Source organism: Manis javanica, chromosome 2 (genome assembly GCF_040802235.1).
Source record: "Manis javanica isolate MJ-LG chromosome 2, MJ_LKY, whole genome shotgun sequence".
NCBI lineage: Eukaryota > Metazoa > Chordata > Mammalia > Pholidota > Manidae > Manis > Manis javanica.
Genome location: NC_133157.1, coordinates 35,143,590 through 35,169,293, shown reverse-complemented (window position 1 = coordinate 35,169,293; position 25,704 = coordinate 35,143,590). Strand labels below are relative to the sequence as shown.

Here is a 25,704-nt window from a genome sequence, read left to right as displayed (position 1 = left end):
CCTCCCCCAGCCCATTCCACTGTGGGAGGTTCTTCAGGAGGCCAAAACCTCTTCTAGAGGTTTCTTCACCCTTTTCCCAGGAACAGGATTCCAAGCAGGCAGCAGACTGGCTAGAAGTGTTGGGCATGGATCCACCTTTGGCTGGGCACCATCCAGGCGAAGTGAAGGATGCTGGAGGGAGGTGATCTTAGGCCCTGCAGGTTAGGGGTAAGGGACACAGGCTCTTATTGACATGAGCATCTGACAGAGCAAAGCCTCAATGAGCTCCTCAGTTGACTAAGCTAGCTTATCATATCTCCTCCCCAGCTCCCTGGACTGCTACACCACCAGCCTCCTGTCAGTTCCAGCCTTCCCTGCCCATCACCTCTCCCCCCTTACCTAAGCAGACCACAGCCCCGGAGCCTGTGGATGTGACTGGCACTCCCAGGACCAGGTTTTCCCCCTAACTTCTGGGGCCCTGCTCCGAGTCCCTCTCCCATGCCTCAGTCCCATCCCTTACACTTACCTCAGTGCAAAGACTGGTCCCCAGCTGGAAACATGAAAGCCGTCATCTCACAGAGGCAAGGAAGAGGAGATGTACACTCTTCCGGCTGCAGTTTTACCCAACTATTATTTTTCATCTTGACACATTTTGATCTTTCACCCGAAGTCCTACTAAAGAGTGGTGAAATAGAACTGGGATAAGCTCTGGCCCCCTCCTATCCCATCCTCCCTTCTCTCCTTTGCCCTGCATAAAACCTAAGCCAAGCCCTAGCCCTCACTCAGCTGCCTGCCTAGAGCAATGTTGAGGCATGGTTCAGGGACAGACGTCTGGGCTCCAACCCAAGGTGCTTTGACTGGGGGTGGGGGGAAATCATCCAAGGTCTTAAAGGTGGAAAATCCAGTTGGAAACATAGGAGATGACTACCCTGTTCGGAGGTCCCTGGGGTTGATTCTCAAAGTTACCCCATTGTTTCTCTTCCTTCGGGAAATTCCAGGCCCCAAGTGGCCCTGACTGAGAAAGTACCACCTCAACTAGGATAGCCTTGTCAGGGGACAGGAAGTTAGAATGCCAGGGTTCTTCATCAGCTGTGAAGACCTCCGAAAGCCTCAGCTTCTACCTCAGAGAAAAGTGATATAGGTCCCAACCTTATAGTTTTTTTCAAAAGCATATGCCAGGAACTTCTAGGTACAGGAGATAGAATAAAGAATAAGACCACCCTAAGGAGTTATTAATCAAATAGAGGAAATGGACAAATAGGCAATGACAATATTAATTTGTGGAAAGGGTTTTGGGAGCAGAACCTGGAGTGTCTTTATGAAGGAATTATGGAGTTGAAAATGCCCTAAAGTCTTAACAAACTTACCCAGAGATTCTTCTACCATCAATCCACTGCCAGCCATCGTTAAAGCTGAGGCCAACCCAAAGTGAATCAAGCTGGCCAACTTGTGCCAACACATTATTGATGCTGCTGGCATGAAGCTGAGGGGAGATTCAAAGAGACCACAGATGAGCAGAGAGTGATGAGAAATACTGGAACAGGGTTGGGGGGTGTAGAAGGGAGGTTGGGTGAGCTGATGGAAGAAACTGAACACTATGGAAACCTATGAGCTTTGGCAAGGGCTATGACAGTGCCTAACAGTGGTGCATGACTTCAGCTCATCTGTGCTATGTCAGGTGCCACCCTGTAGATGCAGGCTCACCCTTCAGCTCAGCGCTCAGCTGGATAAGCATTTCTGCCAGCTTTGATAGGGAGTCATTCATGGGCTGTTGCAGCTACACAGTACTGATCTCTACAGCTCAGCCCACTAAGTATAGGACCTGAGAGGCCATGAGAGTCAGAGAACCTGTTACATAGATGAAAGCTGAACCAGAAAGCTGAGTTGTAACAAGTTAAAAATGGTTCATAGATTTCAACTCTCATGTCAACTTTTATCAGTAGGGACCGCCTGGAGCTCTGTGCTGAGAAGCCGCATGGAAAAGGAACGTGTGCCTCGTGTGCACTTCCGTTCCTGATTGATGACCGATGTCCCTTTACCTAACAGTACCCACTACAGCCTGTGAAAGAGGGTTTGCTTACTGGATAAAAAGAATAAATGTCACTGAATGTGGCCAGGTCAGAGGACAGAGATTTACAATAGTTTCGACTGTCCTTCCAATTCTTCTCCGCAAGTGAGATGTAAAAGCAACTCTTCTCGTTCAGTATCCATCCCAGGGGACAGCAGGTATCTAAAAAGCAGAAAGAATGTGACAGCACAGCCAGACGCAGGAGGGAGATCTCAACAATTGGGAGGAAAGGGATGACTCAGCAATCTGGTTGCTAGCAATGTTCCTTCGGGTCTAATCTCAGTGCCTTCATTGACTTCTGTTCCTCCATCTTTGCAGTCTTTCTTTTGGGTCCCCTGGAAATGCCATGCTTGTGTATCCTTAGTAAAAGGCCTTCAATATTCAACAATATCTCTCCTTGGCAGTCTGGGAGGTTCATTTTACAGGGCTGGTGGTACCATTCCCACTTCCTGAATGATTGCAGTCCACCCCCCATTTTGGCTGATCTCTCCTGGGGCCGCCACACGTGTTCAGCAGGCCTCTCATTCATCTCACTAGCTCCCTATGCCTCCCCCCTCCATCCTGCATACGAAAAACTTTGCCACACTCCTCAGGCTGCTAGCCTCCCCCTTCCCTCTCCACCCCCAACAAGTAGACAACCTTAGTTCCTGTTTTTCTCAGATTGTTGGACATTTGTGAACTCTCTCCATTTCTCTCCCTTCCACCTCAAAATGTGTCTCTTCTCTGGTCCTCTTTTCCCGACTATCCATGAGAAATAAAACCCTTCTTTCTTTAACATTCTACACCCTAATCTGCTTCTGAGCCCGACCCACCTCTCTCATTGCTTTATTCCATGAATCCTACCTCCATCACTCAAAACAGTCAAAAATCATTTCACTAGTCCCCTCTCTGCTGTCTACATTTTCTCATGTCCCCAGACAGCTACCCTCTTGAATTATTGTCCAAGGCAACTTAAAAGAATAAAAAGTCAGTGTGGCCAAATGGAAGAGGGTAAGTGGTGTGCTGGGACCCTGGAAGCCATGTTAAGGACTTTTTATTTTTATGTCATAAGAAAAAGACATGTGGGTTTTATGCAGAGCAATTTTGTTTACTGGCATATCCTAAGTGCCTGGGCACAGTGCTGGACACACAGTATTCCAGAACTTTTGATGTAATTAATTATCTGGAATAACATGATCTAAACTGGGATGACATGATCATATTTTTGTTTTTAAAGGATTATCCTGGCTACAACATGATAAGTGGACTTGGGTTGGTGGGGGTGGGGGATGTTTAAGAAAAACACTCAGCAAGCTGTTGCACTTATCCTTGCAAGGAATGGAAGGAAGAGCAAAAATGGATATATAGAAAGGGTGGTAGAAAGTGGAGGGAATTCCAAGGCATCTGCTGAAAGGAAAAGAGAGGGTGGCAGGGAAAGGAGCTATTACAGAGAGCAGATAGCCAGGCAGCACAAGGCCCCAGCTGGGGTTGAGACCAGGGTTTCAGTGGCATGGAGCAGAATGCACAATTTGTCACACGTGGGTGCCAGCATGGTCAAGGTGAGCAGTTGAGTTCATCCAGAGTTGAGAGATTGCTATTCAGGTGCACCAGAAGGACAACAGAACAAAAGAGTAAGTGCTTGAAGTGATGGGCCCCAGAAGCCAAGGCAGAGAGAGAAGTGACAGCTGGTGCAAAGGAAGGAGCAGGGGAGTCAGTGGGCTGGAGGCCTCAGTGAGGTGGAAGAAGCGTGGGGGAAGCCTGGAGGGCGCAGTTGCAGTCAGAGTGGAGGTCTGAAGGCGGCCTTTGAGAAGAGCAATTTGAGATGCTGAGCCTGGGTGTGTCTGTGGGAATGGAAGGCAGCACTCGCATGGGACTGAGGGTCATCAAGAATAAGGTTGAAGAAACAAGGACCAAGGGTCTCTGCACATCATCTCAGTGTCTTAAGCCTTCAAGGAGTATCCAGATGCCCTCTGTCCACAGAGCCTAACCTCAACCATAGATAACCAATCCATCAACATTCAGTCCCCAAGGGCCTGGCAGCCTGCCTCGAACCTCAACCTGCTTTGGTATAGCCTGTCTGCTTTTTTGTGTTCCCTTCCTCATCTGCACATACTGGCTGGACTCCTGCCTTCAAAATGGACAAACACTGCACCCCACTTCCCTAGCCCCCATTACCCAGCCACCTCTCTGTGAGTGTCACCCATGCTTGAGAGCTTCAGCGGCCTTGCCCCACCACCAGACAAACCTCATCAGTTGGTAATTCTTAACCACTTGGAGAATCTCAGACACAGTGAGAATTAAAGAATTAAACTCTCTCTTTAGAAAGAAGTGCAACCAACCATTCATATCCAAATTCAGGAGGTTCCCAGATCCTTGACCCTGATGTCAGGCCAGGTGAGGCCCAAGCTGGCTGCTTGGGACAGTGTGGTTTGTGTTGCGGCTGCTACCCTCCTCTCCACTATAGGATCTACCTTCGAGCTGGGTTAGCACCCTAAACCATATGCAGCTTGATACTTCTTTCTGTTTGCCAAGGCTGCACAGTGTGTCAGCCACCACTCTACTTCACTTTCCCTTTCCTAAACAACTCAGTGGCCCCCTGAGAGACAGTCAGGCCTCTGCCACACTTCAGTCCATCCCTCACAGCAGACCCTTCCATCTCTCATCTCCTCCCAGAACAGATACCTGATGGGAGGCATGTGAACAAGGGCTTCAGTGTGTCCTGCATGCTGTTCAGCCTCTGCTCCAAGATCTTCCTCTGCACCTCCTCTCTCTGCAAGGCCTCCTTTGTCTTCTCCCTGTCAGATTGGCAGGCCTGTAACCGCTCTCCAGTTTCCTGGCAAACCCTCTGCTCCTCCTGCAGTGCTTCCTGACTCTGGGCCAGCTCCCTCCTGGACCCCTGCAGGTCCTCTTCCCTCTGGCCCAGCTGGGTCATCTTCAGGTGGAGCTGCTGCCTCAGGCTGCTGTTCGTGGCTTCCAGAACACTGTTCATCTGCTGGAGCTGCCAAGACACCTGCACATCTGTTTGGCCATAAAGAGAGATTTGGAGGGCATCTTCTTCCATCATGCCCTGGTGCCCGGAGACTTCAGCACAAATCCTTTTTCTGCTTCTGGTAACTTTTTGCATAACAGGCTGGAATATAACATCTGACTGCCTACAGTTTAAGGAGGTACTAGATTAGGTAAGGACAATTTAGAAAGATACTGTGCTCTCAAACAGACCTGGCTGGAAATCAGACCAAAGCTACAGGTGTGGTGGTAGTGACTCTGGGCCCTGCCCAGAGAAAGGGCAGCTGTTGGGGAGAGTAGGGAGAAAGCTGTTCAGGGTAAGTGGGAAATGGGGTCAGTCATACTCACAGCGCACTCCCAGGCAGATTGCAGCCACCCCTAACAGCAGGCTGGTGAGGAGCAGGCCCAGAAGGAGGTATTGAAGGCAAGCTGCACAGCCTTAGGGAGACAGTGGGATGAGGGGCAGTGAGCCCCCAAAAAGTGCATAGACTAAGGTGGTGAGCGCTGCGGGGTCGGTGGAGATTCATGGGAAAGAGTATTCCTCCGAAGATGGGGCCCAGCCTTGGTAGTTTTTGTCAGATAATTTCTGCAGGTAGTGAAGGAAGCTGTTCCAGAATAATGGCTGGGGATTGTTACTGGTAAGATTGAGGGGCACTGCCCGGTAGGGTGCAAAACTAAATCTCAGACGGAGACAGGGGAGAAGGGAGGACAGGATCAAGACCACACGTCGGCAAGGTCAGACCGGGATGGAGGTTTAACGGGCAGGGGAGGCGCCGCGGGGCGCCCCAGGCTCACTCTCCGCACCAGACCTGCACCCCACGGGGCCCAGCAGCATCCAAGCTGGGACAGCGGGCGCCCGCGCGGCCCCCAGCTGCCCCCAGCGCCCGGGCTCGCGCGCGCCGCGGTGGGAGGGGCGGCCTCGGCGGCCCCGCCCCCGGCCCAGCGCCTGCCGGGAGGCCCGGAACGCCCGGGCGCGGCGCGCGGTACTCACCGCGGTGGAGCCGCCCGGCTGCCGGTGGCCTCACGGAGCTCCAGGCCGCGGGTGGCCACTCTGACTGCACCCCTGCGGAACGCGGGCGCCTCCAGTGTGAAGCTGGGAGGCGCGGGACTCTCCCCTCTCCTCCCGCCCCCCGCCCGCCCCCTCCACTGCGCGGGGACCCCCGTGCGCCCTGAGATGCCTTCCGCCACTGCTTCGGGGCAGCCTGAGCCCTCTCCGGAGTCCCTCTCCTCCCCCGGGACTGTCTCGGGCCCCTCTGGGTCTCACCTTATCCTCTCCCCAGGGACTCCCTCGTCGCTGCCCGGGGTCTCCCGTGACCTTTTCCTCAGGGTCCCTTCAGCTGCCTGCGCCAAACCCCCTCCCCGCGCGGGCTCCCGTACTCCCACCTACCCTCTCTCCTCTCCCGCGACTCTCCATTTCCCATTCGACAGGCCGCCCTGATCCCTCCCCCGAGCCCTTGGCTCCCCACTCGCAGCTCCACCTTGCCCCTGGGAGCTTGCCCTTCCCTGGCTCCCGTACACCCAGGGCTCTTGGCTTCTTCCCTGAGAACTCCCCTTTTCCTTTCAAGCCTACTGTGGACTCCCAGCTCAGAGCCCCCGCTGCCCCCTCGCGAGCGCCCCACCCACCCCACTCTCCATACCTGCTTTGCCCCCAAGGCCAGAGGCAGCCAAGCTGGAGGGCCCACCTGGGACTGGGGACACTTGTACGTTTTCATAGGTGAGTTCCTCATCCTCGTCAGCTTCTGGTGTGGAGAGGAGAGAAAAGTGGAGGTGGGGAATGGGGTCGGTGGGGTGGGGTCGTGAAGGAGGGTGCGGCTGCAGTGTCAAGGAGCCTCATGTTCCCCCTTACCCTGTCCTAACCGGTTGGAGATACTCTTCTTCAGGGGAGCCTTCACAAAGCGCAGGTCTGCATAGGTGATGGTCTCCGCCATGGTCCTGAGCCCCTCTGCTCCCGCCAGCCTCCCAACTTCCACCAGCCCTGAACTTCCCTTGCCGCTCTCCCCGCTGTCCCTTCACACCCTAAGGCTCGGCTCTGTGTGGGTCACAGCTCACCGATTTGACCTGTGACTTCCAGTTACAAAAGAGGAAGATGTGAGCAAGTCTCAGACAGATGGGTTCAGTGAAGCAGATGGATCCCTGAACTGCTAGAGGGGCAGGGGAGGGGAAACTGAGGTCCAGAGCATGGGGGAAAGGCTGGAGGTGTCACAGGACCACTACTCAGGCCTGTCCCTTGTCCTGCCTGTGCTCTCCCTTCATGCATCCTGCACCCGCTTGGGCAGTGCTGGGCTCCAAACCCCTGCCCTCCTGATGTGCCTCATGCTCTTTTCCTGGCTGTCCTGCCTGCGGGCTTACTTATGTGTCAGTAAGGTATTTTGTGCCCAGCTGACCACAGGGGATCTCCCCAATCACTGCTCCAGAGTGGGGCTCTGTCCTCCTCATTAGATTGGGGGTCCCTGTGTGGAGCCCTCAAGCCTCATCATCCTGGGGGTCCCAGAAAGGCATCCCTGATTTGGTGGGGCTGATCTCCCCATTAGTTTGGGGGCTTTCAGGGTGACCCAGCTCTCCTCCTGCTGCAGTCCACAGAACTCCAAGGATTCCATACACAGGGAGCTTCTCAGTCCAAATCCCTTCCTAGGAATGTGGCAGCCCTTTGGAGGAGGCAGAGGAACTGGGACCACACTTTCTCCCTTGTAAATACCCTGAGACTCCCTCTTAACAGCCTTTCCCTGGCCTCCTCCACCCTTGTTGCCCTACTGGTCATGCCTGTGGCCAGCCCTTCCTCATTCCTCCTGCCCCCCTGCTAAACTCAGGCATCTCCCATGTCCAACACAGGAGCTGGATCCAGCAAGCTGAGTCCTGGAGGCAGGGGCCCTGGGATAGGCCCTGGCAGGGGTGAGGATGAGGAACAACCCCAGCTTGTGCACCTCAGGAAAAGCCTGCAGCACTGACTGCTCCAGGGAGCAGGTGAGCAAAGGTGTCAGGCAGGGGTGAGGAAGCACTGCAGCTTCTTAGAGGGAAGGGGAAGGAACAAAGCAGGGCTTGGAGCTAAATGTGCAGATTCTGGACCAGCTGAGTTTTTGATTTTTTCCTTTGTTTGGTTTTGGTCTCTTACTTTCCCCTTGAAGTTCTTCCTTTATAAAGTCCCAAGCTTGTCCTTTTGCACCCAGCCCCAAAGAAAAAGGGTGCATTTGTAGGGGAAGACCAGGGGTTGAGAGGCCCTCCTCAGTGGTGAGGGCCTGGCTGGTGGCAAAGAGGGAATGCAGTAGGGAGGAGGGGTTGCTGAGCAGTGGTTCAAAGGTGCTCCCTAATGTTCTTTTACCAAGATTTGACCACAATCGGGCCGATTCTGGGGATGAGAAGAGGCTGGGACAAGACAAGGTGTGTAGGTGGGAAAAAACCCACTCCCTGCGGGTGACATAAGCCCCCTCAGAACACCCTCCCCAACTGCCCACCACAGCTGTGGGGAGGAAAAAGGAAGGGGAAAGAGTATCTCACCACATGCTAACAGCTTGTAGTGTATGATTAGTGGTGTGTGGAGGAGCAGCAGTGGGCATATGGGTGTGTCAAGAGCTGTGTCCCCCAGCAAGTGCCACTGAGGCAGAAGGGCACATTTGTCACTTGAGAGCTGCGTCTGAGGAGAGGCAGGGGTATGCAGGTGTGAATGTGCTCTCACACACAGATCCCCAGGTCTCTGCGGTCTCCTGTGGGGTCTGTGTGAGGTGAGCTTCTATCAAAGCCTGACTGAAGGATCAACATGAAGGATTCTGTAGGCTGAGGTGCCTGTGAGAGCTGTTACCTTTTCCCATGGCAGGGAATGATGGGTCGTTTTCAGAAAAGTCTTCAAAGGTGATGGAGAGAGATTCTAGAAGTGTTTTAAGGCTCACTGTTGTGTAAGGTGTCCCTGCAGCTGCTAACCGTCCCGCTTGGTGAGAGTTTCCAGCGACCCAGCCTCCTCCCCCACCACCGGTGGCCTGTCAGGGCCTTCCCCAGCTAACAGACAGTGGTGTGGGTCGGTAGCTCCCTGGGGGCCTCGGAGGCCTGTGAGTGAGAACATACAGAGCAGCTGGTGGTGGGGGTGGGCAGGCAGTCAGGGTACTTGTATCTGTGGGCACGGGGGTGGGGGCAGCATGTGTGTAAACCAACTGCAGGAACCCTTGCAGGAATTGTATAAATGGTAGATAGTGTCCCAGTTTCCAGAACCAGTGCACAAGTGAACACGACCTGGATGCCAGGTAAAGTGCCAAACCAAGCTTCCCATATTCACACACAAAAAACAAGAATCAATGGGCATGGGCATGCCGCCTAACTTGAGCCTTGGAGAGGCTCCAGAAGGGAGGGTGCCCAGATGGAACTGGAGCGAGCTGACACGGCAGCACCGATGGCTCAGGCAGGCCTGGCCTGCGCTTCTCTTCCCCTGCGCTGTTCTGGCGACAGCGATCACACAGCTCCTCATGACGTTCCGCACTCCCTTCCATAGCCACCTTATGTGCATAGGATATGAGAGGAGATCCTTCTCCTTCCCCAAGGGAGGTACATGGGGTCTGTGCAATACTGACAAGTCACATTACCTTTTGAGGCTGTACATCAGAAAGGATGCCTGCAGCTCCAAGCTGTACCTCACCTGCCCGAATGTCAGGAACAGCTGTTACCTGCCTGGGGCCTTTCAAGAGTGGAGGGGCCAATGCTGTACATTTCAGTTTTTCCAGTATCTATTTAGACATTAGATATTTTCTAGTATCATCTGAGATCCTAGAGGACAAACACCAAAGTCCATTTCTTGCCCTCTCTTGGCCTCTTCACTGCTTATTACGGGGACTGTGTTAAGGCAGACAAAAGGCAGGAGCCAAACTACCAGAGCATTGTAAAGAGCTGGCTGTGTGCCCCGGGGCTGTATGAGCCTTGGTGAGTCCCAGGGACATCAGGAAGTCAAGGAAGTCTGAGATTCTGCAAGTCAGGTTACAATGTCTTTATTACTGTAACCCACTGGCTACGGGAGGCCCTAATCTATGAACAGGGCATGGTAAGCAGAATAATGTCCTCCCCAAAATGTTCCCACTCTAATTCCCAGAACTGTGAGAAAAATGTAAATGTGATTACCTTAAGGACCATGAGATTGGGAGGACACGTTTATCCCAGCAGACCAATGGATCACATGAGCCTTTGAAAGGGAGAAATGTTCAGGGCCATGGGAAGAAAGAGGCTCCACAATGGAAGGAGGGGCAGAGAAATGGGACATAAGAAGGAGTTCACCCACAGTTACTGGCTTTGAAGTGGGAGGAAGGGCCAAGGAATGCAGAATGCCCCTAGAGGCTGGAAAGGGCAAGGGAACAGACTTTCCCCTAGAGCCCACCGAGCGGACAGCCCTGCAGACACCTTGACTTTAGTCCAGTGAGACCTGTGTCATACTTCTGACCAACACAACTGTAAGATAAGAAGTTTTATTGTGTAAGCCACCAAGTTTGTGGTAATTTGTTACAGCAGCAATAAATAAGTTTCCTGAATGGTAGGAAGCATGATAGAAAGGAAAGAACATGGTATTATAAATAAAAAAGCCAGCCCCGTCACAGTATGTGATATTGGCAAGTTACAATCTCCTCTGTGAAATACGGGATGATCTAGACAACATCTGCTGTCAGTCAAGGATGTCATGGTTGGAGGTATAGTAAGTGTAGATTTTAGGAAAAGCATCTCTAAAAGTCTGTCACTGGCTTCAGAGTCAAGGAGAACTGCAGGCCATCTTACCAGCACTATTAAGGGGACTGGCAGTTCTTTGATCACTGAAGCCAAAAAGGGGCAGGAGGTCTCCAGTGACCTCCCCAGGCCTCTCCTTGTCCCTGTCTTGAATGGTGACACAGAAAGCACATTCATCTGTGCTGCTGGGACAGGGCTGTAAAGAAAATCAAATGTACTGAAAGGCAAACTCAAGATTCAAACCAAGAAGAAAGGCAAAATGATGGCTCCAAACTGCAGAATAAAATGTAATAAAGATAAATAATAACAGCTAGAATTTATTGCAAAATGAAATTTTGGGTTAAAAAATAAATTACATAAACATAGGATGGAGAGAATACTGGCTTAACAATAGTTTATGTGCAGGTATAGAGGGCAAGTACCTCAACATAATAAAGGCCATATATGATAAACCCACAGCCAACATCATACTTAACAGCGAGTAACTGAAAGCTTTTCCCCTAAGATCGGGAACAAAACAAGGATGCCCACTCTCCCCACTTTTATTCAACATAGTACTGGAGGTCCTAGCCACAGCGATCAGACAACACAAAGAAATAAAAGGCATCTAGATTAGTAAGGAAACGGTCAAACTGTCACTGTTGCAAATGACATGATATTGTACATAAAAAACCCTAAAGACTCCACTCCAAAACTACTAGAACTAATATCTGAATTCAGCAAAGTTGCAGGATACAAAATTAATACACAGAAATCTGCTGTATTCCTATACACTAATGATGAACTAGCAGAAAGAGAAATCAGGAAAACAATTCCATTCACAATTGCCACAAAAAGAATACAATACCTAGGAATAAACCTAACAAAGAAAGTGAAAGACCTATACCCTGAAAACTACAAGACACTCTAAAGAGAAATTAAAGATGACATTAATAAATGGAAACTCATCCCATGCTCTTCGGTAGGAAGAATTAATATTGTCAAAATGGCCATCCTGCCTAAAGCAATCTACAGATTCAATGCAATCCTATCAAAATACCAACAGCATTCTTCAACAAACTGGAACAAATAGTTCTAAAATTCATATGGAACCACAAAAGACCCTGAATAGCCAAAGCAATCCTGAGAAGGAAGAATAAAGCTGGGGGGATCATGCTCTCTGACTTCAAGCTCTACTAGAAAGCCACAGTAATCAAGACAATTTGGTACAATTTGGCACAAGAACAGACCCATAGACCAGTGGAACAGAATAGAAAGTCCAGATATTAATCCAAGCATATATGGTCAATTAATATACAATAAAAGAGCCATGGATATACAATGGGGAAATGACAGCCTCTTCAACAGCTGGTGTTGGCAAAACCAGACAGCTACATGTAAGAGAATGAAACTGGATTACTGTCTAACTCCATACACAAAAGTAAACTCAAAATGAATCAAAGACCTGAATGTAAGTCATGAAACCATAAAACTCTTAGAAGAAAACATAGGCAAAACTCTCTTGGACATAGACATGAGCAACTTCTTCATGAACATATCTCCGCGGGCAATGGAAACAAAAGCAAAAATGAACAAGTGGGACTATATCAAACTTAAAAGCTTCTGTACAGCAAAGGACATCATCAGTAGAACAAAAAGGCATCTGACAGTATGGGGAAATATATTCATAAATGACATATCTGATAAGGGGTTGACATCCAAAATATACAAAGAGCTCACACACCTCAACAAACAAAAAGCAAATAATCCAATTAAAAAATGGACAGAGGATCTGAACAGACACTTCCCCAAAGAAGAAATTCAGATGGCCAACAGGCACATGAAAAGATGCTCCACACATAGCTAATCATCAGAGAAATGCAAATTAAAACCACAGTGAGATATCACAGTAAGATTACATAAAACCCAGTTAGGATGGCCACCATCCAAAAGACAAATGTGTTCACGAGGATGTGGAGAAAGGGGAACTCTCCCACACTGCTGGCGGGAATGTAAATTAGTTCAACCATTGTGGAAAGCAGTATGGAGGTTCCTCAAAAAACTAAAAATAGAAATACCATTTGACCCAGGAATTCCACTCCTAGGAATTTATCCTAATTCCAGGAGCCCACTTTGAAAAAGACATATGCACCCTATGTTTATTGCAGCACTATTTACAATAGCCAAGAAATGGAAGCAACCTCAGTGTCCATCAGTAGATGAATGGATAAAGAAGATGTGGTACATATGCACAATTTAATATTATTCAACCATAAGAAGAAAACAAATCCTACCATTTGCAACAACATGGATGGAACTAGAGGGTATTATGCTCAGTGAAATAATCCACACGGAGAAAGGCAAGTATCAAATGATTTCACTCATCTGTGGAGTATAAGAACAAAGCAAAAACTGAAGGAACAAAACATCAGCAAACTCACAGAACCCAAGAATGGACTTTCCAAAGGGAAAGGAACTGGGGAGGATGGGTGGGAATGGAGGGATAAGGGGGAAAAGGGGACATTACGATTAGCACACATAATGTAGTGGGTGGCATGGGGAAGGCAGTATAGCACACAGAAGACAAGTAGTGATTCTATAGTATCTTACTACACTGGTGAACAGTGTCTGTAATGGGGTATGTGGTGGGGACTTGATAATGGGGGGAGTCTAGTAAACATGTGGCTCATGTAATTGTATATTAATGATACCAAAATAATAAATAAATAGATAGATAAATATTCATCTATTTATTTATTTATTTATATAGTTTATGTGCAAAAATTTGAGGTGAGAGACTGTTGTCAGGTATTCTTGAGCTTGATGAGATCTTAGCCCAATGCACATTTTACAAATTAGGAAACTAGGCTCAGTAGCTGTAAGTCATATGAACTCACCTCCTGACTAGGAAGCTTTTCTTCTTTTTCTATAGTGTTTGCCAGTTTAAATGGCATGGAAATTATTAAGATTACATAAAACTCAGCCATGCCATCATTTGAATGCAGCCTTCCCCAAAAGTAGGTCTCCAGTCACCTTCCTATTTGAGTCTTTTCTAAGATAAGTTGAGCTATTCAAGGTTTCCTGTTTCCCTGGGGTCAATGTTGGTAATTTTCATTTTTCCTAAAATGTATCCATTCCTCTAAATTTTCAGGTTGGTTAATTTTAAGTTGTACTTTTTTGTACTTCTTTAATTATGTCTTCTATCTGTAATGATGTTTTCTTATAACCAATCTTATCTATTTCTACTCTTTTATTTTCTCCTTTTTTGAGCTTACAAGTTTATTTATTAGACCTTCTAGAGAACATTTTTAAATTTAAGATTTTTAGTATTTTTGTTTGTTTTCCATTTTGTTCGTGTCAGCTTTTGCTATTTCCTGATTTCTTTTGGTTCCTTTTCTTGTTCTTTTTATAATTTATTGAAATAAGTACTCCCTTAACCCTCCTACACTGTTGGTGGGAATGTAAATTGGTACAACTGCTGTGGAAAGTAGTGTCGGCCTCCTCCCTGTCTTCCACCCGCAGATTAAGGAGGCGACGCGATGAGATATCGAAGACCTGAATGGACCAGCCAGGGGACTCAAGGCGTAACAGCTGAAGAGTAATGCCAAGAAGGCACTCCTCATATTTATTGAGTAAATGAACATCTGAAGAATTCTGAGTAGGGGGTTCAGCACATGATCATCACCTATCTTGGAGTACTCCTTACGGGTACCAAAACCATGTGAGGGCGGTCACGAGCTGTAGGAACTTTTTATGGCTTTAATCATTCTGTCCTTGACCAAATATCAGAGGTCGAAGGAGAGACAATGAAGTCATATATCTTCACATATTTGATTTCTATACTACTTGATTTATATATTACGCCCGTTAATCTCACAAAGTAGTGTGGAGATTCCTCAAAAAAACTAAAAACAGAAATACCATTTGACCCAGTAATTCCACTCCTAGGAATTAACCCAAAAAAGCAAGATCCATGATTCAAAAAGACATATACACCCCTATGTTTATCACAGCACTATTTACAATAGCCAAAATATGGAGGCAATCTAAGTGTCCATCAATAGGTGAATGGATAAAGAAGATGTGGTACATATATACACAATGGAATATTATTCAGCCATAAAAAGAAAAGAAATCCTGCCATTTGCAACAACATGGATGGACCTAGAGAGTATTATGCTCAGTGAAATAAGCCAGGTGGAGAAAGATGAATACCAAACGATTTCACTCATTTGTGGAATATAAAAACAAAAGCAAAACTGAAGGAACAAAATAGCAGACTCAAAGACTGAGAAGGGACTAGGGGAGGAGCTGGGGAAGGTTATGTAACTACCACCACAATCACGATACAGAAGATTCCCATCACCCAGAATGTTCTCTCCTGCCCCCTTGCAAGGAATCCTCACACCACTTCGTATTACACCTCTTCCTGCCTATAACTTAAAATTTCCCTTGTTGGATATCCGTATATCACTGCTTTTTGTTTATTTGCCTGGCACCCCCACATCTTTTTTTTTTTAATGTTTCTTTATCACTTTGATTCAAGTGTGTTTCTTTTAAGTTAATATGAACCAGAAGTCAATTTATTACAGTCTGACTTGTCTTGTAATGGAAGAATGAGATCCACTTATATTTACTGTAATGAGTGATATATTTGATTTATTATTTCCATCTTGTTTTTAGATTTTTAAAGATTGTTGTGAACTCTTTACTTTCAATGAATTGAATGAATAGCTATTCACCCCATTTTTCCGCTTGTTAATTTGGAGTTTGTCATTCTATGAATAGTTACTGTCACTTGCCCTGTTCTCTTAAATAGATACACATGACTATTTTAATATGTGAAAACATAACAACTATTTCCATCATATTCTATTTATTTTCTACTTCCTCCTCACCTCAATAAGTTATGGTCTAGATTATTTTCACTACTTTTTGCCTCCCTCCCCTTCATCCTCCTTACCCCTCGCTGCTTAGATCCCATAGCACTTACCTTCCCCTTATCCTTACCGAGGTAACTGAGTCCAGATTGGAATTTCCCTTACAGTGTGTTCCTTCTGTTTCAAGAATCCTTATTTAGCATTTATATTACATGTTATATAGAAACACGGATATAAATATATAAGATCATGGTTCGTTGCTTCCCACTGTTTTCTTTCCTCTTCTCTTCATCTTCCTCTATCTTGAAGTCTCTGTTCTGGTTCATTTGTTGTTTCATTAGAGTCTTCTTTTAAAAGTATTACTCAGATGAGATACTCAGTGATTTTTGCCAATCTTCAAATATCTTTCCTTTTTTCCTTGGCAAGGCCCAGGCTGCAGGCCTTTTCTTTCATTGACCCACATTCACTTTTGCTGTCCTTTAACTTCCAGGGTTGACAAATAAGAAGAAAGAACTTTCTTTCTGCCTGCAAATGTGTAAGATTTCCCATATCAACAGGGTTTAGGAATTTTAACCTGTCTATGGCTTATGTGTGTGTCTTTTCCTATCAATCCAGTCTAGAACTTAAGTCTTTCTTCAGCTCAGGGAAATTTCATCTATTATTTAATTATGACCTCTCTTCTCCTGTTCCTTTTTCTCCTGGAACTCATGGAATTTGCAAGTTCAGTCTCCTGGGTCTGTTCCACTCTCCCATCTTTCACCAAATAATTTGCATCTCCAAATTTTTGTTCCAGGTTTTAAGATATTTCATATATTTAATTTTCAGGACCTGTTTTGGGGTTTTAGCAGTGGCCATCCTGTTCTTTGAATTATCAACAGAAAAGTTCAGTACCACATTTTCTAGTGCAGGGAAATCTTTTGTGTTTGAGCTCCACACATATCTCCTCCAGGGTATCCTTTTTTCAGGGGTCTATTTCCTCCACCAGCACACTGCCCTCTGGCTTGTCTGCATCCTTCTTGCCTCAAGGCCTAAGAATTAAATCCTACATTCATTTTTTGGAGAGTTGAGGAGACTCAGCAAAGCCATTGACTGTACCTGGGAAGCAGGCTGTTGGTGGGACTTGCTGCTTTCCTGAAGATCCTTGCTCTTGGCTGTGAGGCTGTTCTCCAGAAACTGGTCTGCAGGAACTTCTTCCTGCCAGGAGCTCAGCAGAGCCCACTTAAAGTTCATCCCCTATAACTAGGAGTTGTCAGAAGATGTGTGGAAGGGAGAGCTTCACCAGGGTTGCCATATACTCAGAATCCCCTTGCTCTGAGTAGCCAAAGTACTATTGACAGATGACAGTTGTAATCACCCAAAGACTTAAAACAGAAGCCATTAATAGTAGGTGCTTATGGGAACTACAACAGGAAGTAGGCATGTGGTGAGGGGTAGGCATTTAATTCCCACCTCCCTCACCTGTCATTCTAGAATTTCTCAACCTCAACACTTTTAACTTTTGGGGCCAGAAATTCTTTGTTGTGAGTGTTTGACCTGTGTTATAGGATGTTCAGCAGCATCCCTGGCCTCCACCCCACTATATAACAATAGCACTCCCTCCCCAGGGGTGATGACCTAGCATGTCTCTGGACATTGCCAACTGTCCCCTGGGGGGCAAAATCACCTCTGGTTGAGAACAACTGTTATATACCCTTTAGTTCTATTTGATTTTTTTTTTAACCATTGCTCACACTATTCATATGATTAAACATCTAACTGAGGTCATGAAACAGAGGAAGAAATATGAAGTTGTTGTGAGGCAGCAGAATCAAGAAGTAGAGAGCATAAATAAAGGATGGGGAAGCCAGTTAGCAAAGTGGAAAGAAATTTGGGACTAAGTAAAAGAAGCAGAGACAGAGTATCCGAGTCACAGGACTGGAGGAACAGGAGCATGAAGACCCACATACTGCTGTCACTGAGTTTCCCAGATTTGCCAAGATCCAAGATCTGTGACAGTCCACCGAGGCCTAGCCATACCGTAGTCACTGTTCTGGGATTCCCATTCCATTAGGCCTCCTATTTGCCCAGGTGGCCTTACCGTAAACACCCTTCCACTTGAGCTGGGTGAAATCAGCATATTCCTTACAAATAAAGGTCCCCTGTAGACTTAGAGCCTGACAAAGAGATGGGCCCCCCACTGTTTGCTGCCAGTACTGTATTCACTTCCTAGCACCACACTTTAAAATAAATTTGATCAAGCAAAACAATGGGAATGATGAGTAGGCTACAAAAAGGTCTGTAAAGGAACTGTGAAAGGAACTTGAGAAATCTTTTCCTGGGAAGGGAAAAAAAGACTTAGGCCATCCATCAGGGCTGTCGTGTGCAGGTGGGAGACGATGGCATGATTGTAGCTCAGGAGGCCAAACTGGTGACAAAAGTAACAGGAAGGCATATTTTGACTCCAGGTTTTTGTTTTTGTTTTTAATTAAGGTATCATTGATATACAATCTTATGAAGGTTGCACATGAGCAACATTGTGGTTACTACATTCACCCATAGTATCAAGGACCCCCCACATCCCTCTGCAGTCACTGTCCATCAGCATAGTAAGATGCTGTAGAGTCACTACTTGTCTTCTCGGTGCTGTCCTGCCTTGCCATGAACCCCCCCTACATTATGTGTGCTAATCATAATGCCCCTTAATCGCCTTCTCCCTCCCTCCACCCCACCCTCCCCAACCCCTTCCCTTTGGTAACCGCTAGTCCCTTCTTGATTGGCTCCAAATTTTTTGTTTAAATTCTATCAGTAAGAAAATTTGGAAACAAGTGTTTGGTAAGGTAATGAGCTTCCTATCTCTGGAAGTGTTTAATAAGAACAAGCTCATAGGGTGGTTCCTACAGTGGGTATAAGTTTGGGCCACATCTGTCATCCTCCTTACAGCCATATAATTCTAGATATTTAAAAACTTGGCAAGAGACCAGGTTAATTCACACACTAAGCAGAAATATTTTAGAGTAAAATACCATGGTAATACATGTAAGTCAGTTAGAGGAGGGTGGCTGGTGGAGGAGTTGAGCAATAAGGGAAGATCTCAGAGATTCAGCACCTTTAGCTGGCCCTGGTCTGCTGGTCTTTCCCCACAGATTTAGAACTCATGGTTGCAAGAGATAGAAAAATCTAACTTAGACAGTTTTAAGCAAAAAAGGTAATTTATTAGCTTACATAACTAGAAGTTCATGAGACAGATGTAGCTCTGGGCCTGGCTGGATCCAAGGTTTCAAATGAAGTCATTAAGACTTGGTCTCTGTCCATGTCCCAGCTCTGTTTCCCTTCTTGTAGCCAAAACCAGCTTGGAAGTTTAAACACATCTTGATGAATTGCAAACCAGGGCGGGAGATGGAAGGGTCTTGGCCGATGGCTTTCAAGGTTGCTCCCCACCTGTAAGGAATTCCTTAGGAACTTTCTCTCATTGAACTTTTGCCCATCCCAAAGACTACTCTTTTTGGGTGTTGGGCTTGTCCCTATCCTCCCAGCTGGGATCTCAGGCAGAGGGGGAAAGCTGGGGCCCCAGAAGTCCCTGGGGGCTTCCCCTAAGGATCCATCCCTGGAAATTTGCCTGGACCAGGGCACTGCTGCCTGGGATCGTACACTGGTGAGAAAGAGGGAGCCACTAAGGAAAGCACCTGAAGCTGTGGAAGGGGAGAGAACTACCAGGTATTTGATGAGACAAGTTGTCCACCTAGAGAGATGTGGCAAGGGGAGCCCTCAGAAGGTGTTTGAGGTGAATCAGCTGCCCCAAGACGAAGGGATCAGTTATGAAGTTGCCCCAGTCCTGGCGTTCAGTCTTGAAGGACCGGGCTAGGCGATCGACAAGAAGGTTAGCAAAGCGTTGTAAGGGAGAGAGAAGGCAGAGGATCCAGGCTTCGGGTACTGGAAGGAAAACAAGTTTAAATAGTACCCAGTTCCATTCGGAGTGAGTCAGCTACATTCCGCGAACGCGGGAGGCGGCTGTTGGGGGTGCGGCAGGGCCCCGGGGCCCACGGGGTTGGCTGTAGACTCTAGGGCTGGGGGCAAACCGGACTGCACGTCCCAACGTGTTGCGAATCGGGCAGCATTTCGCCTGCACTGAGGTGGTGGCAAGGCCGCGTTGCGCCAGGCGGGGGCGCTCCGGGCTTGGTCCTGAACGCGCCTAGGCAGAGAGAGGCGCGGAGGGCGGGTCTGGGCCGGAGGTCTGCGGTCTGGGTTGCTGCCAGTTGAGACCTGGGCTGAGACTCCCGGCGTGTCCTAGGAGGTGGGTGGGACCCAAATCCTCCTCCTCCAAGGTCAAGCTCTCAGGTTCCGCAGGCCGCGGGCACAGTCAACCGTCTTCAGCACAGCAGCCCTCAGAACCCCACGTCCCGCTACTAGGGGTTCCCCGCATCCAGTGCCCGCCCCCCAAACCACCTTCCCTCCTACGCAGCCCCAGCTGCCTGCTCTTTACCGCGACGGGGATGCGTGCGGGCGGAGAAGAGGGTCCTCCTTCTCACTGGTACCTCCAGGCCCGTCTCAGGCACCCAGTTCCCTATTGTTTTTTCCTGAGTGGGAAGAGGTTTGGAAGTAGAAGCCTCAGTTTCCCCTTCTGCCCCTCAAACCTCAGAAAGGTCTTGTCAAGCCAGACCTGCCTCTAAAAGAGGCCCTAAGGGAAGATGGCCCAGACCTCGGATTGTAGCAGGTGGCAGAGTACTCAATAGAGGCAAGCTTTGGGGAAAGTAGGTCTGGGGCTAGTGAGCTTGCAGACTCCAGGTAATGGGAGTGGGGTAAAACATCCTGGGGATGTTCTAGCAGCAGCAAGAGCAGCTGAGGAGCTAGGTCCAGCTCCCACCCATAGCACCCACACATGCAGTGTCCATGCAGCAGCCCCACTTGGCCCCCCTTCCCCAGCTAGACTCCCAGAAACGCTCTGTGCACACAGAAAAGCTGGCACCCCCACCACGTGGGGCCTGTTGCCGTTCTGTAGCTCTCTAGATAAAATCTAAACACATTTTGAGAAATTTTATTTGAAAATGTGGGGATATGACAGAGGCAGCAGGATGGAGACTGGTAATCTTCTGACAGGGTGCTCAGATCAGAAGCCAGGCTTGGCTTCCTCAGGTCACCAGGTTCCAGCAACTCTCCAGCCTGGGGGCTCCTGAGGAGTTTTACCCAGTCCTCTCAGGCTCTTACCCCCTCCCCCCTACTTCCTGTGTCTGAGGAGACACTGAGGTGTCTGAGGCAGACTATAAGGGAGCCAGAGTGGGGAGGACCTGGTTAAACTGCACACAGAGGAGGAAGTGAGATCTTAAGAGTTTGGGGGCTGAGAGTAATAGAAAAAGAGAGGCAGAAAAGGAGCCTGTGCTTCCTCCATCCTCAAGAAACTGGGGCCTGCTGTTCCCCTGAGATGTCTCCCTCACAGCTGAAATAGGATGTTCAGGGAATACCACCTCTTGTGACTATGCAATGGCTTCCTGTCTTTGGGGGGGTGGTTGGGAAACAGTCATGCCCCCAACAGGGTAGTGGTAACCCCTGCGGCAGAGGAGGCTGGGATAGCGCATGCCTACTGTGTCAGGCCCTCCATCTCAGCTGGGTGCAGGCTGGCTGTTGGCGTAGGCCTGGTCTGGGAAGGGAGCCCGGGCTCTGCGGGTCTGGGCACACACGGAGGCATAGAGCTCCACCTCGGGGCCCGAGGCCTGGAGCTTTGGCTCAGGGTCCAGCACCACCTCAGAGTACTTGATGGGGGTTGCAGGGCTGGGAATCCGGCCCTGAGGAGGCCGCAGCTGCAGGCTGGTGTAGCACATCCCCTCTTCTGCAGCCTGTAGATGCAAGGCTCTTAGAAGTTACTAAACCCTTGAAAAAGTCCCCACTCCTTCCTCAGCCATAACTGACTCACCTTGGCAGGGCCTCCAAGCATTGGATCCTGCAGGTCTGACTGTGGTTCTTGAGATAGCCGTCCTGGGACACGAATCAGGAATCTGGTCACTTCTTGTTCCTCCTCATGTACCCCATCATCCCACCCATCCAGGACCTGGCTTCTGTGTCCCTCCCTTCTGCCAGCATCCTACCTGTCTGTAGATAATGCAGGTTCCCATACAGGGGGACCTCTTCCACAGACCCTCCAGAGCTGCAACACAGAGTTAGGGATGAGTGGGGGCTTCTTGGTAAGGGACAGCTATCGAACACCCATCTCTTTTGTCCCCCACTCACCACCCCTGTCCCAGATGGTTCCTGCTCCAGCCACTAGTCCATCGGGACAAGTGCACAGCCAGTGAAACGAGAAGCAGCAGCGTCACAACCCCTAAGAGGGCCCATAATCCCCAGGCCTGGGTCATGGAGGGGATGCCTGTGGATGCGAGAGAATGGGGGGTGTTACTGCCCAGCCCAACCCGCCAAGGCCCAGCAAGGGGGCCGTGGGCCCTGTGACCCCTCCCCCTGCCCCAGCCCCGCCCAGCTCACCAGGCGCTAGCTCTTCTGTGCTGTTGATCTGTGCTCTGCTCACGACTGCTGCTGCAGGAGCTGAGTGTGCACGCATCCTGCCCGTGCCTTGGGGTTAGCCTGGTTTATGGCCTGACAACCACCCACAGACCCCCTTACTCCCACCCCTCCCCGGCCCTGGTCCCCGCAGCTCGGCATCCCCAATACCGGCGGTGGCAGAGTCACCGGTTTCCGGGGAGGAAGCGGGAGGGGAGGGATGAGTGAAAGAACAAAGACGCCGCCCTGTGCCTTCGTGGCCCCGTACCCACTTCAGCCAGAGAGAGGCCGGCCTGAGCTTACGGTGCCCTGCGCAGGTTGAGCACAGGAGGACTCCGAGGGGGCAAAAGCGGCAACGAAACAAAGACACCAGGCCTCACGACAGAAAGTCCCTTCCCTGGAGGTGTCCGTCTTTTTCTCTGGCCCGGAGTCCTGTGAGGGAGAACGTATTTCCCCAGTGAGCGTGCTGTAAAGCGGAGAGGGATGGAGAGGCCCCCTGGCAGCACGATCCCGCCATACCCCAAGGCTGAGCGGGGGGACTGTGTTAAGATGGCTGTCACTGTTATTCTTAACTGGTGTAATAGTTGGGGGGATGGAGAAAGCTAGTCACTCCCTCCCACCCTACTTCATCCAAACTGTCCACAAGGACTGTTACTCTCAAAAGTTAGTTAAATTAGAGAAATCTCTGCCCTAGTGCTGTCCTGGGTAACTAAGCCCTGTCTTTGTACTTGTTCACAGCAGGAAGTGGAGTACCTGCCCTGTCAGAGACGCCCAACCGCAGGGGCTGCTGCTGGTGTGGGAAGAGAGATTTTAATTCCAGATATAAATCTTAGACTAGAGGTCGGAGAAATGTTTTGTCTGGTCCATACAGTGTTTTGAGGACAAGGACAGGAATTGCAGGAGAGGTCCTGCCCCTGTATTTGTAGGCAATGAGAGGGTGTTGTCTGTAGAGAATTTTTTTAAAAAGCCAACTAAAAATGAGTCTCCTTTATACCATGTTCCAACAATTCTAAACAATGTCAGTGGTAAAACAGTCCTCTCTGAAAAATCTTTTGTAGATCTGAGTACTAAATTGTTGTGGCTACTGATGAGTTATAATAATATATAAGCTTCAAATTAGCACATTTGTATTACTTATCCTTTAATAAACATTGTAATCTACATGAAAGTTAATCCAGAGAACTCCCAGTTACACGAGATTGGCCCCTCACACAAGCAGATTCATCTATGTGTGTTTATATTTAGAATTGGTTCTTAAGATCTGTAATTGCTCAAGTTTGCCTTGGGTGCAGTTTCTATTTCCAACTCCCAAGATATTGCATATTCCTGCATTTAATCAGCAGATTTAAAATAAACAATGACAGCACAATAATTGTAAAGTCAAAAAAGATAAAGTGACTTGAGTTATTTAATTCTGTCATTCTAGGTTACAACTTGTTTTTATTTATGTTGAACATTTTTGGAATGTATTGTGAAATGGGATTTTTATGAATCTTTGTCAAATATCCTTAGGTTTAAGACTTTTCCAACAAAAAAAAGTGAACAAAACAGCAGAAGACTAATAGACACTGAGAAGGGACTTGTGGTTACCAAGGGGGAGGGATTGGGGTGAGTATGTGAGGAGGGTGAGGGGGATAAAGGGGCACAAAAATTCTCAATCATAATATAAGCTGGCCATGGGAATGGTAGTGTTACTGGAAAAAAAAGGAAAACCTGGACTGGATCGCTGACTGAAGAACCAAGCGGCACTCGGAAGTCTTGGAGGGCTGAGGTTTTATTTTACACCGGCGGGCTCAGAGGAGAATAAATCTCCAAAGGTCTGAGCCCCGAACAAAGGCAAGGGGAGCAATTTATATCTTTCTGCTTCCATATCTGTAACATTTCTACATGCGCAGTAAGTAGGGTGACAAAGGAGTTTGGGAGAGTGAGGATGAAGGGAAGGAGGGACCAGGAATGTTTGAGTGTTTCTTTTGAGAAGCAGAGGGGGCCACCTGGACTCGATCACTGACCTTGTAAATGTTAAATGTTTTACTTAAATGTTTTCCTTATCAGTAATACAGTATGGAGAATATAGCCAATGATTCTGTAACATCTTTCTGTGTTGCAGATAGTAACTACACTATTGAGGGTGAGGATATAATAATGTGGGTAACTGTTGAACTACTCTGTTGTATACTTGAAACTAATGTAAAAATTTATATACCAATTATACTTCAATAAATAAATAAATCATAAACTGATTTTTCTTTAAAAAAGTCTTTTCCTAATGATTTGTAAGTCTGCTTCATGTGAAAGAAACTTTTTGAAATGAGAATTAATGAAAGGTATTCTTTGGTCAACTATGAGTGAAGATTGACAAATCTGGCTGTATTCTCTATTGAAGTGAATATGCAAAGATTACTCTTAACAGAAGTTAACTTCAAAAAAAGATGCTGTAATGTTATTCATCACTCAGACAAATATGTAGGTATAACTTTTCTCAAAAAATACAATAATTAACAAATATTAACCCCTCTTTTTCCTTTTCCATTATTTTTCCATAAAGTTTAACTTTGAATTTTTGACTATACATTTTTTATACTGTAGATACCTTATTTACAGAGTTCAGCTAAATAAATAATTCACTTTGTGAATTTCTGGCCCTTATATTAATTTATTTTCTGACTCTTATTATTTGTTTCATTTTCTGACTATTACTGAAAATAATTTTGTCATATAGAAGAGAATTTTTTTAATGATCCATTTGATGTCAAATATGTTAAGTAGGCCACTGATTTCTTGTCAAGACTTAAAAACTGAGAGATTTCCAAATTTAAAAACGCCTATTCGGGGTTTTTTTTGTTTTTTTTTTTGAAAACTCTGAAGACCTGATGAACATAGATGCAAAAATACTCAACAAAATATTAGCAAACCGAATTAAAAAATACATCAAGAGGATCATATAACATGATCAAGCGGGATTCATCCCAGGGATGCAAGGATGGTACAACATTCGAAAATCCATCAACATCATCCACCACATCAACAAAAAGGACAAAAACCACAGGATCATTTCAATAGATGCTGAAAAAGCATTTGAAAAAATTCAGTATCCATTAATGATAAAAACTCTCAACAAAATGGGTATGGAAGGCAAGTACCTCAACATAATAAAGGCAATATATGACCAACCCACAGCCAACATCATACTTAACAGCGAGTAACTGAAAGCTTTTCACCTAAGATTGGGAACAAAACAAGGATGCCTACTCTCCCCACTTTTATTCAACATAGTACTGGAGGTCCTAGCCATGGTGATCAGACAAAACAAAGAAATACAAAGCATCCAGATTGGTAAGGAAATAGTCAAACTATCCCTGTTTGCAGATGACATGATATTGTACATAAAAACCCTAAAGACTCCACTCCAAAACTACTAGAACTAATATTGGATTTCAGCAAAGTTGCAGGATACAAAATCAATACACAGAAATCTGTTGCATTCCAACACACTAACAATGAACTAGCAGAGAGAGAAATCAGGAAAACAATTCCATTCAAAATTGCATCAAAAAGAATAAAATACCTAGGGAGAAACCTAACCAATGAAGTGAAAGACCTTTACCCTGAAAACTAAAAGACACTCTAAAGAGAAATTAAAGAGGACACTAATAAATGGAAATT

General features: G+C 47.3%; 2 protein-coding genes and 1 long non-coding RNA gene across 6 annotated transcripts; 1 reads left to right on the top strand and 2 right to left on the bottom strand.

Moving 5' to 3' along the window:
• Window positions 1-56: 56 nt before the first annotated feature.
• Window positions 57-7,069, bottom strand: CD72 (CD72 molecule). Of its 3 annotated transcripts, XM_036996535.2 has the most exons (9): window positions 6,879-7,069; window positions 6,670-6,771; window positions 6,024-6,095; window positions 5,381-5,470; window positions 4,709-5,044; window positions 2,061-2,209; window positions 1,347-1,462; window positions 506-654; window positions 57-194 (listed from the first exon to the last, which is right to left on the bottom strand). In XM_036996535.2, the coding sequence occupies exons 1-8, from the start codon at window positions 6,958-6,960 to the stop codon at window positions 507-509; spliced, it is 1,095 nt and encodes a 364-aa protein (XP_036852430.1). In that variant the 5' UTR covers window positions 6,961-7,069; the 3' UTR covers window positions 57-194; window position 506. The 3 variants fall into 3 exon arrangements, with proteins under 3 accessions (XP_036852430.1, XP_017533313.2, XP_036852431.1); XM_017677824.3 differs by lacking the exon at window positions 6,024-6,095; XM_036996536.2 differs by lacking the exons at window positions 6,670-6,771; window positions 6,879-7,069 and adding an exon at window positions 6,420-6,498.
• Window positions 6,530-24,296, top strand: LOC108408591 (uncharacterized). 2 transcript variants are annotated; one of them, XR_005055408.2, is made up of 3 exons: window positions 6,530-6,746; window positions 7,862-7,993; window positions 22,780-24,296. It is a non-coding gene; the product is annotated as an uncharacterized lncRNA (long non-coding RNA). The 2 variants fall into 2 exon arrangements; XR_012127446.1 differs by lacking the exon at window positions 22,780-24,296 and adding an exon at window positions 14,222-15,445.
• Window positions 20,575-22,730, bottom strand: SIT1 (signaling threshold regulating transmembrane adaptor 1). The gene is made up of 7 exons (XM_073227783.1): window positions 22,561-22,730; window positions 22,345-22,473; window positions 22,027-22,103; window positions 21,778-21,913; window positions 21,636-21,694; window positions 21,464-21,525; window positions 20,575-21,386 (listed from the first exon to the last, which is right to left on the bottom strand). The coding sequence occupies exons 3-7, from the start codon at window positions 22,100-22,102 to the stop codon at window positions 21,153-21,155; spliced, it is 567 nt and encodes a 188-aa protein (XP_073083884.1). The 5' UTR covers window position 22,103; window positions 22,345-22,473; window positions 22,561-22,730; the 3' UTR covers window positions 20,575-21,152.
• Window positions 24,297-25,704: the final 1,408 nt, after the last annotated feature.

Coding starts and splice junctions, on each gene's coding strand:
- CD72 (XM_036996535.2), bottom strand. CDS start 6,960: ATGGCGGAGACCATCACCTATGCAGACCTGCGCTTTGTGAAGGCTCCC. Junction 5,471..6,023: donor AGCCGGGCGGCTCCACCGCG/GTGAGTACCGCG, acceptor TGTCTCCCTAAG/GCTGTGCAGCTTGCCTTCAA. Junction 1,463..2,060: donor ACATTTATTCTTTTTATCCA/GTAAGCAAACCC, acceptor ATCTCCCCTCAG/CTTCATGCCAGCAGCATCAA.
- SIT1 (XM_073227783.1), bottom strand. CDS start 22,102: ATGCGTGCACACTCAGCTCCTGCAGCAGCAGTCGTGAGCAGAGCACAG. Junction 21,914..22,026: donor CACAGAAGAGCTAGCGCCTG/GTGAGCTGGGCG, acceptor TCGCATCCACAG/GCATCCCCTCCATGACCCAG. Junction 21,695..21,777: donor AACCATCTGGGACAGGGGTG/GTGAGTGGGGGA, acceptor TCTGTGTTGCAG/CTCTGGAGGGTCTGTGGAAG.